Here is a 14,669-nt window from a genome sequence, read left to right as displayed (position 1 = left end):
TATTTTCAATGATCTACCCGTAATCTTCCCGGAAAAAATGAGCTGACCTAATTCCTCCTGTTCCTCTTCCCGGAAAAAAATAAATATTCAAGGTAAATAAACTTCGGAGTACAGACCATATTTTCAATGATCTACCCGTAATCTTCCCGGAAAAAATGAGCTGACCTAATTCCTCCTGTTCCTCTTCCCGGAAAAAATAAATATTCAAGGTAAATAAACTTCGGAGAGAAAGGTCGACTATAAGCTTACTGGTAATCCTAATGCTCCAATCAATAAAACCTATGGGCTAAGCGGATTACTGATGTCATCGCATGTGAAGAATAATGCAAACTGAAAGATTTTCCTGGGGAGAGCATAAAATACCTCCGTCAGAAATTATCAACTTCAAGATTGAAAACTGCCATGGATTACCCAGTGCTGTGGTTTAAAATTGACTTTTTCGTTTAGACCTGAGTCAAAATTGTGGTCTAAATATATGTAGGTGAGTGGGTATTAAATGAAATTTTCAGCCTTTGTCTGAAAGAAACATATTGAAAATTCCTATTAATTTTGTTGCTTTAAATTAGCAAAGGTGTTGTGTTGAAGGACCCTTGCTAAAGGAGTCCAAATTGGTCAGTCCAAATCGGTATAGGTATGTCTATGACTTCAGAACTCCCCTTAATAGGTATCATGATTAATATCTGTGTAATCTTCACTTCAACACTTGGAAATTTTAACATACATATTTTATAATAATTATAACTTATAACCTTTAAAAACAGGAAGACGGGATAGGAGAAAGCCAACCGTTCTGAGGGAATTCTAGCTTGTTGAAAGTCAGCCGTTTTGGTCGAAATTTTACAAAAGTTAGTACCTGGGTACCACTTCAAGTTCGAACTTTTAGAACTTTTGTTCGAGACTTTTTCAAGTTTTGGCTTGTTATTAGTCTGGTTGATCTTATGCAGAAAGGTGAAAGATGAGTTCTGAGGGAATTCTAGCTTGTTGAAAGTCAGCCGTTTTGGTCGAAATTTTACAAAAGTTAGTACCTGGGTACCACTTCAAGTTCGATCTTTTAGAACTTTTGTTCGAGACTTTCTCAAGTTTTGGCTTGTTATTAGTCTGGTTAATCTTATGCAGAAAGGTGAAAGATGAGAGCTGGGCCTTAAATTTTCAAATTAGAACATAGTCTCTTCTGCCCACGAACATTTTACACAGAACTTTAAGCAATCATGAAATGAATTCAAGTGGATATAATGAAGAGTTTAGTGGAGTGAACTGAGGATCCGAATAAAATTGAAAAATCCAAAAGAAAAAAAAAAAAAACCGATTGAGTCATGTTTCTACTTTCTAACGAACAACTTTCCAATATTATATGTTTTATTCGTAACGTACCTAAATCATGTTCCGGAAAACTATGATTACGTAATAGTGAAACCCAACAGAAACTCAACTATGCTAAAGTCTTAAGGGACATGAAAATTGACGGATACAAAACAAAGACTACCTAATCTACGAAGATGAACATAATCTTATTAAGAAAATATAATATAAGCTTACAAAATGAGCTCACAAATCATGTTCCGGAAAACTATGATTACGTAATAGTGAAACCCAACAGAAACTCAACTTTGCTAAAGTCTTAAGGGACATGAGACGGATACAAAACAAAGACTACCTAATCTACGAAGATGAACCTAATCTTATTAAGAAAATAGGTATAATATAAGCTTACAAAATGAGCTCACAGGAAGAAATTGAGCTTTTCCAGGAAGAAAGCAAGCCTGACAGGAAGACAATAAGCCTACAGGAACACGAGGTCTAACATCATACAAACATGTTTTTTCCTCTCCCTTCTTATTACCCCTTCCCCTTATCAATCTTATTACTTCCCCTCCCTCGCCTATCAATTTCTTATCAGTCTCATTTTCTTTGCTTTCATTTTCGTTATTATCTTTCACTCCCCCCGTTTTCTCTTTGAAGACATTCTTCCTCAACCCTTTACCATTTTTTCATTCTAATTTTACGTGACCTTGAATTTTCTTCGTTCTCTTTCTCTTTCTCTCTCTCCTTCTCTCCTATTTTTTCTTGTTGTCATTTGTTAAATTATCTCTTCAAGCTTGATTATTTCTCTATGTCCTATAGGTACATACGTATTTTATTTGTACTGTATATGTATTTGAGAAATCTCTGTATGTTTTACAATATGAAATATTCAGTCATTTCTTGAGCATAAGTACTAGGCAGGCACAGGCACTATATTGTGAAAGAAGAACTACTGTCGTTACAGCACCCTTCCTGTAAAATGGACCTGTGATAAAAATGTAAACAAATAAGCCATATTTTCTTTTAAATAAACAGGCCATATATTTAGAAATCATGCTCACTTACCTTTTATGAAGTCCACCGCCATCTCCAATCCATGCGTATCCTGATCGCAATCATCCAACACATGCGCCCCTAGCGTCAAATTCATCGTTAATTCCGCATTAATCCGGTCTATCGTATACAGCATAGTTTCCAGCGCTTGAATGCCGCCCTGGGCCATAATAGGGCCGCACACAGAGCTTTCGGACCGCGAGTGAATCATCATCAGGCCGCCTAGAAGAACATCGCCGGAGATTTCGGCCGAGTATTTGCTTGGCCAGATATAGTCTAGTTTGGCCTGCGCCGGACCTTTGGTCATGGGTGGGCTGGCCAATATTAATGTCATTTGAAGAGTCAGCAGGATCACCCGGATCTCGAAATTTATGGATGCCATATTTATGGGGAAGATTTTTATTTATTGGTATTTATTAAAGTGTCCTAACATTGTTATGGGGGAGATTGTTAGTAAAGTTCTTTATTTAGAATTTCAACAGTTTCATACAATCATTTCCGGATTACGGGAAATTTGTTTGGATTACAGGGAAAAATTGTGGGGGGATTTAATTTGACCAGTTGTTAAAACTGATGTTCCATTTTAGCTCCGCGGTAAACCGAGAATATCCCTAGATGTAGATAACCGACACCAGTCACCAATTACAGAAAAGGTTAAAACCTAAATTTTAGGGTTACGAATTTTTAAAATTAGGAATTAACACCAAAGATAATTTTCCCTCAGCAATCATTTTCTGCTTCACAAATCAATGTGTGTTCTTTAGATTTCAATGTCTATAAATAGGTATCTATTAGTATGTATAATGTAGGTTATAAAATGATCTAATATACACGCGTCAAAATCTTCAAATCTGTGGGTAGTGAGTTCAATACCGAGGATAAAATAAATAAATTACAAGTTTGGGGTGTGGTAAGAAAACTTATTTCTTTGTTGCATTATCCCCCGGTGACTGAGTCCTGATAATCTTAGATAAAAAAGAAAAGAAAAAATTGTTTAACAAAAGAATGAGAAAGAAAAGAAAAATAGAGAAACGCGAAAGAAAGAAATTAAATTGTAGCCTTGCTCTTTATAAAAAAAACCACCTATCTCAAGAGAAAGATTATTAAGTTTGTACCTATGTATCTAGAAGAGAGAAAAAAATCGTAGCTTGGAATGCACACTATACAAATGTTATGAAATAATAAAATGGGTGATAACAGCTAGTTTTCCATTATCTTAACCAGAGAGGCGGTGGTTAGCGCAGGTACGAGGTACCTAGTTTAATTAATTGAAACTGTTTTCCGCAAATATTTATGCGAAAGTTTCTCACATATCCGATGACCTAGAAATTATGCAAGAGTCCACCGACAAAAAAGATCGAGAAATGCGAAACCAATGATTGTTTATGACTTCTGAACTCATGGGTAACTCCGTTGCTAATGACAGTTTTATGGCAAAGGTCTGGGCACGTGGAGAGAGGGTTTCCTGAAACAATGGAAAACCAATGACAGAATAAATTTTTGTGCTACATTTTTTTTTCTCCTTTACAAGAAAACAAATACTATGGGGAACAAACTAACATTGTCCTTTCGTGTAAAAATTGTCTTTTCTTACTGTCTGATTTTGGTAGAAATGTCTTTTATTTTCACGTTAAACTCGGACTGAAAGTATTTTGCTTTGATCTTTGTGCTAACTCTGAGAAGTGCATACTCTTTGAGCTTCAAGCTTTTAGGCTGCGGTTTCATTTGATCAGCTCTCCAGATTGTAAGAAAAAATCATATCGTATTGGCCAGATTACTGCTAGTTTGGCCTGCGCCGGACCTTTGGCCATTGGCGGGCTAGCCAGTATTAAAGTTAGTTGAAGATTCAATAAGATCACCCGGAACGCGAAATTTATGGCCATATTTATGAGGGAGATTTTTTATTTATTTGTATTTTTTATTAAGTGTGCTAACATTTTATGAGGGAGATTGTTTGTAAAGTTCTTTATTTAGATTGTCCAGGTGGGACGGAAGTCCCATTATTTCAACTGTTTCATACTTATATACATAATCGCTTTAATGATTTTAGCAGAACACATGCAATAATTTCGGTATTTATACGGGAAATTTATTTGGATTACAGGGAAAAATTGTGGCGGATTAAATCTAACCCAGTTGTTGAAACTAATGTCCCGTTTTAACTCCCAGGTAAACCTGGAATATACCTAGAGATGTCCTTCACCAGTCATTAACCACAGGAAAAGTTGAACATGATCATAGTTGTAAAACCTAAATCCCCAAATTTTAGGGTTACGAATTTATAAAATTAGGTAATTTAATGAGGACTTAATAGTAAAGATAATTTTCCCTCTACGATCATTTTCTACTTCACAAATCAATGTGTGGTCTCAAGATTACAATGATAATCACACGAATATAAACAGGTAGGTATCTATAATGTAAAAAAGAAAATCACTATAATGTAGTTTATAAAATGATCGAATAACACGCGTCAAAATCTTCAAGTCTGTGGGTAGTGAGTTCAATACCGAGAATAAAATAAATAAATTACAAGTTTGGGGTGTGGTAAGAAAACTTTTATTTCTTTGTTGTACTATACCCCGCTGACTGAGTCCTGATAATCTTAGATAAAAAAGAAAAGAAAAAGAGTTTGAAAAACTTCGCATTGAAACTGTTTTCCGCAAATATTTATGCGAAAGTTTCTCACATATCCGATGACCTAGAAATTATGCAAGAGTCCACCGACAAAAAAAGATCGAGAAATGCGAAACCAATGATTGTTTATGACTTCTGAACTCATGGGTAACTCTCCGTTGCTAATGACAGTTTTATGGCAAAGGTCTGGGCACGTGGAGAGAGGGTTTCCTGAAACAATGGAAAACCAATGACAGAATAAATTTTTGTGCTACATTTTTTTCTTTTACAAGAAAGCAAATACTATGGGGAGCAAACATTGTCCTCTCTTGTAAAAATTGTCTTTTCTTGTCTGATTTTGGTAGAAATGTCTTTTATTTTCACGTTAAACTCGGACTGAAAGTATTTTGATTTGTTCTTTGTGCTAACTCTGAGAAGTGCATACTCTTTGAGCTTCAAGCTTTAGGCTGCGGTTTCATTTGATCAGCTCTCCAGATCGTAAGAAAAAATCATAATATCGTATGACTGTATGTAATTCAAATCACAACTCTTCAAAGAAATCAGGGCTCACTACCTAGGTGAAACGTGTGAAACTTCAAATAACTTCCTATAATATTGAGCTTTCTCCTATAACGTCGATTTTGGACTTAGAAAAATTTTCAAAAAAAAAAAAAGTTCAATTTTTGGACACTTTTTAATGATCCCTCATTACACGGGGAGTAATTTAAGATAGAAAATTTTTGGTCGAAAATTGGCCGCCGTAGGCGGTCGATTTTCGACTTGGAAAAATTTTCAAAAAAAAAGTTCATTTTTTGGACACTTTTTAATGATCCCTCATTACATGGGGAGTATTTTAAGATAGGAAATTTTTGGTCGAAAATTGGCCGCCGTAGGCGGCTCATGCTTGGGACTTAGAAAAATTTTCATTTTTTTTTATAATTTTTCATTTTTTTCAAATACGTATTCCGCAAATGTAATAGAAAGTCGTGTGATGTTCACACCAGATTTTTTCTTTTCATTTTTTTTTATAATTTTTCATTTTTTTCAAATACGTATTCCGCAAATGTAATAGAAAGTCGTGTGATGTTCACACCAGATTTTTTGTGATAGATACAATATCCTCCTGAACCTGCTGATGGTAAAATTTATTTACCTTTTCAAATATCAATTTTACCTCGAGAAAATTTGAATTTTATGTAGGTAGGTACCTACCTACATTTTTTTTTCTCCAGTAGATAGGTAATCGCGTTACATAACTAGGTGTCTACTTACCCAGGAACCTGGATTAAAACACCCCGTTTATTTTTAATTATTAAAAGTTACACTAATTAAATTTTATGGTAATCTCTTTTTCTTTACACTGCACAAAGTGTCCCGCGGTGCATGCTTTTACTCTGTTTACAAGAGCAAGTATAACCCAATAACCTCTGGTATTAAATTTTATGATTTCTGATGTTAAGTAAGGTGCATAATTGCATAGGTGAATATGGGATTATTTGCTTTATTTAGGTACTTCGGTTGACTTACAATTCAAAATATTACCGTATTGAATCTTCGGTACAATCACTTTTCATTAAGAATATTATTGGGTATAGGTACTGTTAGAAGAAAACCAAAAGATGGATCCAGGAAAGAAAGCCTTGAAGACATTTTAGCAACAACATACCCTATGCAGAACTGCACTAGACAGCTAGACACTAAGTAACTAAAATATTATTGGGTATTGGGTATAGGTACTGTTAGAAGAAAACCAAAAGATGGATCCAGGAAAGAAAGCCTTGAAGACATTTTAGCAACAAAATACCCTATGCAGAACTGCACCAGACACTAAGTAACTAAAGTGAAAAAAGCACGTCATCTTTCGTATATTTATGGCTCGTTAAAAAAAGTTGCAATAGAAATTACTCTAATAGAAATTAATGAACTGGTACTAGATCTTAATGCACTTTTAATGTCCAAGTTTCCCCTCTGCTTTTTTATATCCTGAAAAAATTATAGCCGTTTTTAAAGATGAAAAGCTTATTCAGAAAATCAGCATAAAAAACTGTTTTAATTAAAATGCAGTTTTTCGAAAAAGTATTCTGGATTTGTATGTTTATAACTTCTATGTAAAAAGGTATTAACTTTTAGAACTTGTGTAATTTGTTTGATAGTAAGTAACCTCATTGATTATTTGTTTTAGTCAATAAGTCATACTTATTTAATAATATTAATGAGCATTAGCTGCATGATAATTAATAATTACCTATCTTTGTGAAGGTAGAAGATACAGGTAAGTACTAAGTACGTGGGTACCTATTTCTCAATGCAATAGGAAACGACTAAACAATAGATAAAATAGGTACATTTTAGTTTCCATTTCTAAGTTTTTTTTTTATCCATTTCTTCTTCTTCCTTCTCACTTCTAATATTTTTCTTTTATATATTTGATTAAAATACAAGATGAAGCTAATCTAATTTGATGAGAGCGAAATTGGTATATTTTGGTACCCTACATTCTAATTGCAAACAGGAAGAGAAACTAGATTAGAAATGCTTTGAATATCAAGCAAGACTCTTAAAAAAAAGTCAGAATTTTTTTTTTTTTCTTCAGTATTTATCGAAAAAAAAAAAAAAAAAAAAAAATAGTAAGAAATGCCAACTTGCTATTTCATTTCCATTCATTGGAAAAATGTGCACTTCCCATTAGACTAGTCGACCATAAAAAGTTCAAAGATGCAGTTGCAAACTTTCCACATTCTAAAAATTGCAAGGTAGAATTCAAATAGGTTAAAAATTTTATATTGGTTTTAACTAAATTTAATTTAATTTTTATGTCGAATTAAATCGATCTGAGAGGTTTATTTTTCAAAATGAAAATTATATCCGAAGAAAAATAAATGAATAATAATACCATTTCCTACCCTTAGAAAATTTTGTACAACTATAATATGATATTGTTTATCTTTGATTTTAGGCATCTAACCTACATTTTCTATTCACTAGGGCACCTTCATGACAAGGGCAGGTCTTTTTAACCTTTTAAAAAGTTACCTAATTACTTAAAGAGTGAAATACTGGTTCCGCCCATTCCCATAATTTATACTGGAGTGCAAAAAATTCGGGATAGTTTCCCCTCCTAATCCTTCATTTCCTTTACTCTGACAGCCTTTTGTAAATGTAATAAAAATATTTCTAAAGGTTTTTTCCAGCCATTAGGCGTCTTCAGGATAACTTAAAGAGTGAAATACTGGTTCCGCCCATTCCCATAATTTATACTGGAGTGCAAAAAATTCGGGATAGTTTCCCCTCCTAATCCTTTATTTCCTTTACTCTGACAGCGTTTTGTAAATGTAATAAAAATATTTCTAAAGGTTTTTTCCAGCTATTAGGCGTCTTCAGGATGCCGTTTTTGGTTTTCAGGTTGACTCACTTTTCGACGAAGAAATGGAATTTATTGAAAATTTTCAAAAAGATCCATATCCGTCCCGATTTTTTTGCAAGTGTGTGTATATCACTAAAATCGAGTTAGTTTCAGTCCGCTACATTTTTATCATTTTTCATATCACTCTAAATTTTCAGTTATTCTTTTTTTCTTCCTTTTTGTACTTTTTTTTATCGCTCCATTTTTCGTGGTTGTTGATTTATCCTTCTCTTTCCTTTTCTAATGATCTCTAATTTTTCATTTAAAAAGCCATTAGGAAAAATTATTATTATCATTTTTTTCTCCCCGCAAAGTACAAATGCATTTTTCTCTACTTTCTATAAAAAAAACACGTCCTAGAAAAAACTTTCCTGGATGTGATAAACCTACATAAATATGACACAGAATACCTACACCTACCTATGTAAAAAGGTATTAACTTTTAGAACTTGTGTAATTTGTTTGATAGTAAGTAACCTCATTGATTATTTGTTTTAGTCAATAAGTCGTACCTATTTAATGATATTAATGAGTATTAGCTGCATGATAATTAATAATTACCTATCTTTGTGAAGATAGTAAGATACAGGGGCACGGTTCTATAGCTGAAAACCGCCAAAAAGCGGTCGAAATCTGTCCAAAAGCGGTCAAAATACCGCCAAGCGCAGCAACCATCTTAACCAAACGTTTTGTGTTGCATAGGAGTAAGAAAGGAGTAACATTCGGGGAATACAGATGTTAGAAGGGAGAGGGAAAGGGAAGAAGAGGGAGAGGAAGTAAGAAAAAAAAAGAACAAAGAACAAACATACACGAGTATATCGGTCATTTTGTTCAAACTCTTGTTATTGGAAAGGAGAAAATGATTTCCGTCTGTACCGAACTCGAACGTTAAAAACTATCATCGAATGAAAAGAGGTAAGGGTGCAGTTGCACTGGATCTGAAAAAGAGCACAGGCTGCAGTTGCACTGGAGCTGATGCCTGACCTTTAACGTCATACGACGACGCGACGTAGTGCGATCGAATGAAAAAAAAATCGGACGTCGCGTCGGTCAGCTACATAGATTTCTTGTTGTACATTGCGTTACGTCGCGTCGTTCGTAAGGCTAAATATCTACCGTAATAAATAAAACAGCGATTTTATAGCGGCCTAAGCCGTCTTACGTCTTTGTAAGACCAAAAATATGATCCGACGTAACCACAGCTTGACTGGTGCAGTCATGGTGCACGAAAAATGACACACTGAGCTTGTAAAAAAAAAGTTGAATAATCTCACTACATAAACTTCAGACTTAGGGAGAGAGAGAGGAAAAGAAAGAGGGAGGAAGGGGAATAATCTCTTCTCTTACTTCCCTTCAAGTCTTCAATCAAGTCTGCGGAGGAAGCGAATAAATATGACAAGAGGAGGAAAAGACTTTGGGAGAGGGTTAGGGAAGAAAGAAAGACGAGGGAAAAATACCTTGGGAGGGTAAGATTGAAGAAGAAAGGAGAAGGAGGAATAAGAACTTAGGAGAGAAAGGTGGGGAAGAAAGGTACAGAGATAAAGAATTATAAAAATGTGTGACAGTGCAAATTATTATTTTGGTTCAAAAGTACAGGGAGGATTATTTTGGTTCAAAAGTAGGTACCTGAAAAGAGTGCTCTCAATTCAAAGGTTCTGAGGTAGAGACAGGCTTTTGTTTGGGTTTTGTTGTTGATTTAGGTTTTAGAGGTACACCATCCGAAATGATAGGTAATGGTCGTATTATTTTATTTTACTGTAAAACCTGAAACCAAAAGGTTGAAAAAGAGGTACTCCTACACTTTTCAAAGAAAAGGAAACATTGGAAGTTTCTAAAAATAATGAAATTTACCTTCCAATACGATTTCCATTGCCTTTGCCTCTCACCTTTGAACAAAGATACACCTAATAATGTAACCTATACTAATAATAATAATAATAGACTCTTGAGTGGAAGGTAACCACTAGACGAGGTTAACGCCGGAGGCGTTCTCTACCACCTAACCATTAGAGCTCCATTATTATGTGGTCAAATTCTCAAATAAATAAGGATAAAATTCCATGCCTCGGCTGGGATTGAACCCACACCCTCCTGTTTACCAAGCGAGCGTCTTGACCACTACGCCACCGAGGCAGGTATAACAATTAACAATATTACCTATACTAGTTCAGTGAACTGTAGTGGACCTCAGAAAAAGGGCCCTTCGGAACCCACAAAAAACCTTTGAACCAGTCAGAAGGCACCTTTATGACGTAGGTATACAGATTTGGCAACACTGTACTCTAATGTGTGAACATGAACAAACAGTCGCCAGTTTTTTTTTTTTTTTTTTTTTTTTACATAGGTGTTTTACCCTCCATTCTGTGATGAACTGATAAGCTACTCACCCACCTACTCACACTAATCCTCATCTAGCCTAAGCGAGACTGGGAAAAGAAAAGAAAAAATGGTAGGTGCTAAGCCCAGGTCTTTCTGGATGGTAAGCATGTTACCAATGGGCTAACCCTGTCCCCAATAGATTACTGATGAGTAGATTGGATTTTGAGTCTTACCTTTTCTTTCCAGTACTATACTGGAGAGCAGAGTATTGGCCTGAATATCTTGAATGAGGACTTTATTATCTACAAGAGTGCCCACCTTGTTTTTCTCTACGGGATGGAAACAGGAAGCCTGGAATGAAATGGATAACAAGGAGATATTATAATATGGAATCTAATTACACGCATTGTTGCCAACCCCGATCCAAAACTCACACGAAGTTCATTTATTTTCCCACTTGACTTCACAAGAAACAAATCTGATTTGAGCTCCAGACGTTCGTTTGTATCGCGTCGATCGAGTAAAAATTCGCAGCTAGAAAAATTGGACGCGCTAATATATATGTAGTGATCTTCGAGGGTAGATCGTCTACCTTGTAAGCGCTAGGTCGCTAGTTTGATTCCAGCCCGGAGTGGACCTTATCCTAAACAGGTAAGGTTCGTTCTCGGAACGGCTGGCTTTCTCCTATCCTGTCTTTCTTATCTCTTCGCTTTCGGCACGATAAGACCTTGGCAGTTACAGTTTTCTCTATCAAACCTCTGAGAATAAAAGTCGAACACATAGGTAGGTTATTTGACAATTTCCTGTATTTGAAGCATAAGAAAGGAGAAAAAGCCGAGGAGACGTTACCAAATGCCAAATGGAGCTTCTTTACCCCCCAAGGATCCCAAGCTTTCCCAACCTCTGCATTGGGAGACAGCCGCTGCCCATCAGAACGGGTTGGATGGATGAGGACGCCTTCTACATGTTCTATGGCTGTAAGTAGGTATAAATATGACCCTCATCTAAAGTCTAAATTGTCCTATCAAGTGATTCCATGAATTAAAATAGAACTCGCTCCTACAACCAACCTCAATGGTGTAGTGCTTAGCACTGTGGACTTTGAATGAATCTGGAAGTTGGTGGTTCTAGAGGTTGGTGGTTCGAGTCCAAGTCACAAAATTTAAGCAAGGAACGACATTTGCGACAAGCATTTATTCTTAACACAATTAAAATTCCTTAGAACTCACTCCTAAAAAGGGTGCCTAATCGACCCTCAAGGGCTGATTGGGTCCAACGTTATTAAGGGAATTCTCTTCATGTGCTAAACATGTTTGCCAAATTTTTTTAAAATCGGACTACCCGTTCGGGAAGTATTTTTTCTCTCTCTCTCTCTCTCTCTCTCTCTCTCTCTCTCTCTCTCTCTCTCTCTCTCTCTCTCTCTCTCCTTCTCTCCTATTTTTTCTTGTTGTCATTTGTTAAATTATCTCTTCAAGCTTGATCATTTCTCTATGTTCTATAGGTACATATGTATTTTATTTGTACTATATATGTATTTGAGAAATCTCTGTATGTTTTACAATATGAAATATTCCATGCAATTAACTTATCATCTGATAAAGGATGATAAGGCTTTTTAAAGCTTACCTTTTGCTTTGAAAAAAATCCCGCCAACAACAGAAATTATTTAAATATGCGAACAGCTGAATTTTTATCAAGAGCTTCCCATCTTCTCTACTAGACAGCGCCAGTGCTGCCAATCTTTGATATCAGCTGATTATCCCCACTACGAGATTTTTACCCCCACTCTCGAATTTTCGGTTCTTGGGTTAAATGTTAAATAAAATACAACAATTTTCGTGCATCAGGTTGTAGTCATAAAGTGGTTAGTGGAGATGGCTCTTTTTCCTTCATCAAGTTGCAGACATGATACTTGCATCTTTCAGTGCGAAATTCAAATGTTATAACATGAATATTAACATGATGCAGATGAGACGTACAATATTGAATACTTCAGTTCTTTCTCAGAAACCACTGGTATTAAAGTCGCAGCTCTAATGTAGCTAGGTACCTACTAGGTACCTCTTTCTTTTTCCTTTGGTTGCCTCTTCTCCTTTTCGTCTTCTTCTTCTCTTCTTCAAACTAACGCAAGCTGTCATGATAATAACCCTGAATGTGGATTGTGGATAGGATGGTTGCATTGAATTCACCATTACTTTCAATGATAACTGCTCACTTGTGTAATGGTCATCCTTTTGTAGTTGAAATTTGGATCACTCTCAAGAACTGGTATCTACACATATCTAGAGTTTTATTTTCACTTCAATATTGTATACCTACTTATCAAACTTTTCTTTTTTTTAAAAAAAGAGAGGTTTGATAAAGGAACCTGTAACTGCCAAGGTCTTACTGTCCCGAAAGTCAGGAGAGAAGGAAGATGGGATGGGAGAAAGCCAGCCCTTCGAGAACGAACCTTATCCGTTCAGGATAAAATCCGCCCCGGGCGGTAATCGAACCCGCAACCCAGCGCTTACAAGGCAGACACCTTACCTTAAAAGCTAATTTGGCTGGCAAACTCCGGTTAACTCCTTATCGAAGTAGGTAAGTTATTGTTTGCAAAATAATGGATTTTGGATCCTACGGGACCCAATCGTCTTTTCTTTTCTGAACGAAATTAAATTACCGTCGCGAAACATTTTGAAACATTAGCTCAGATGCTCAGATAACAGACCATAATAGCCTTATTGATATCTTGTGGGCAAAAGGAGAGAGAGAAAAAAGTTTAGAAATGTTCGAAAGAAAAAACAAATCAAAGCAATTGAAGCGCTCAAAAACCCCTGGGAAAGCGGAGGGTAAAATGGAATGGAAAAGAAAAAGAGAGAAAAGAAAATGACCCCCTAATCCTTCTTGAATCTATCAGTCTCTCACCACCTCCTTAATCCCAGGGTTTCGCAGGCAAAATAAAACACTAATGAAAATCTATACCTAGTTCCAAAGTATAATGAAATCCAGATTAAACCCAGATTTTTTTTATACTTTCCTTTTTTTTTCTCACTTTTTTACACTCTTCTTACTTTTTTCTCAGTTTTTTACACTCTTTTTGTTAATCTAAATGTTTTTTACCACCTGTGTTTCTTGTTTTCTCTTTTAATTCCAGTTTTCATTGAAAACAGTAGAAAGCAGAGGAGCATTATTATTTTTTTTATTTTGATTAGTACCTTAGGTATCTCGAGGGAAAGGTCAAAGTTCACGATACAGGGTGTTAAAAATATACGTGGATGTCACACTTACTGTCGTGTCTTATGTACTTGTATGTGGGTGTCACATACAAGGAGGTATACATATTCAAAGTAGTAACTCCACTGTACGCCCGAGAACCGAGGCTGAGTACTGAGTACCAAGCAGAGAGCAGAAAAAACTTCGACTCCACCGGAAATCGAACCCAGGCTCTCCGGTGTACAACGAATGTGAGCCCCACCCTTTGACTTAGATTGCTTCTCAATAATAAAGTAAGCAGCTCTTAGGTGTCTGGGCATAAAAGGAAGAAAAAGTATATGTTTCAGAGATGAGAGAATCCTTGTAGAAAGATAAAAAATAATGCTTCCTTTCTCTATATTTCTCTCTCTCCTCTCTCTTTCTCTCTCTCTCTTCTCTCTCTCTTGCTCTCTCTTTCATGTCTAAAAGACTCCAAGGGGAGTGGTTCAAAAAGAAATCTTCTGTTAACATCTATGCTACTCTGCTACATAAAAGTTAGAATTTATGCTAGGTTTTTATGTTATTCCGGATAGTATGCACTAGTGGTGGCGTGTGTGTACAGGAAATGAACTAAAAAGTTTACTTTTGTATGACACCTTGATAAAAACAACCCGTGTTAAAAGAAAGCAAGAAAAGCTAATTAGGTAGTACATACCTAGGTACCTACCTAAATTAAAATCTATACATACGAGGGCAGCAGAATTCATCAGGATTTTCAAACTCAATATTGAAATAAATGTTG

General features: G+C 35.6%; 1 protein-coding gene across 1 annotated transcript; it reads right to left on the bottom strand.

Moving 5' to 3' along the window:
- Window positions 1–2,260: 2,260 nt before the first annotated feature.
- Window positions 2,261–2,963, bottom strand: LOC113468783 (metabotropic glutamate receptor 2-like). The gene is made up of 2 exons (XM_026825970.1): window positions 2,368–2,963; window positions 2,261–2,274 (listed from the first exon to the last, which is right to left on the bottom strand). Exons 1-2 carry the CDS (start codon window positions 2,735–2,737, stop codon window positions 2,261–2,263), a joined length of 384 nt encoding a protein of 127 aa, XP_026681771.1. The 5' UTR covers window positions 2,738–2,963.
- Window positions 2,964–14,669: the final 11,706 nt, after the last annotated feature.

Source organism: Diaphorina citri, unplaced genomic scaffold (assembly GCF_000475195.1).
Source record: "Diaphorina citri unplaced genomic scaffold, Diaci psyllid genome assembly version 1.1 scaffold848, whole genome shotgun sequence".
Classification (NCBI taxonomy): domain Eukaryota; kingdom Metazoa; phylum Arthropoda; class Insecta; order Hemiptera; family Psyllidae; genus Diaphorina; species Diaphorina citri.
Note: the sequence above shows the minus strand (reverse complement) of the source record. Positions and strands in the feature narration are given on the sequence as shown.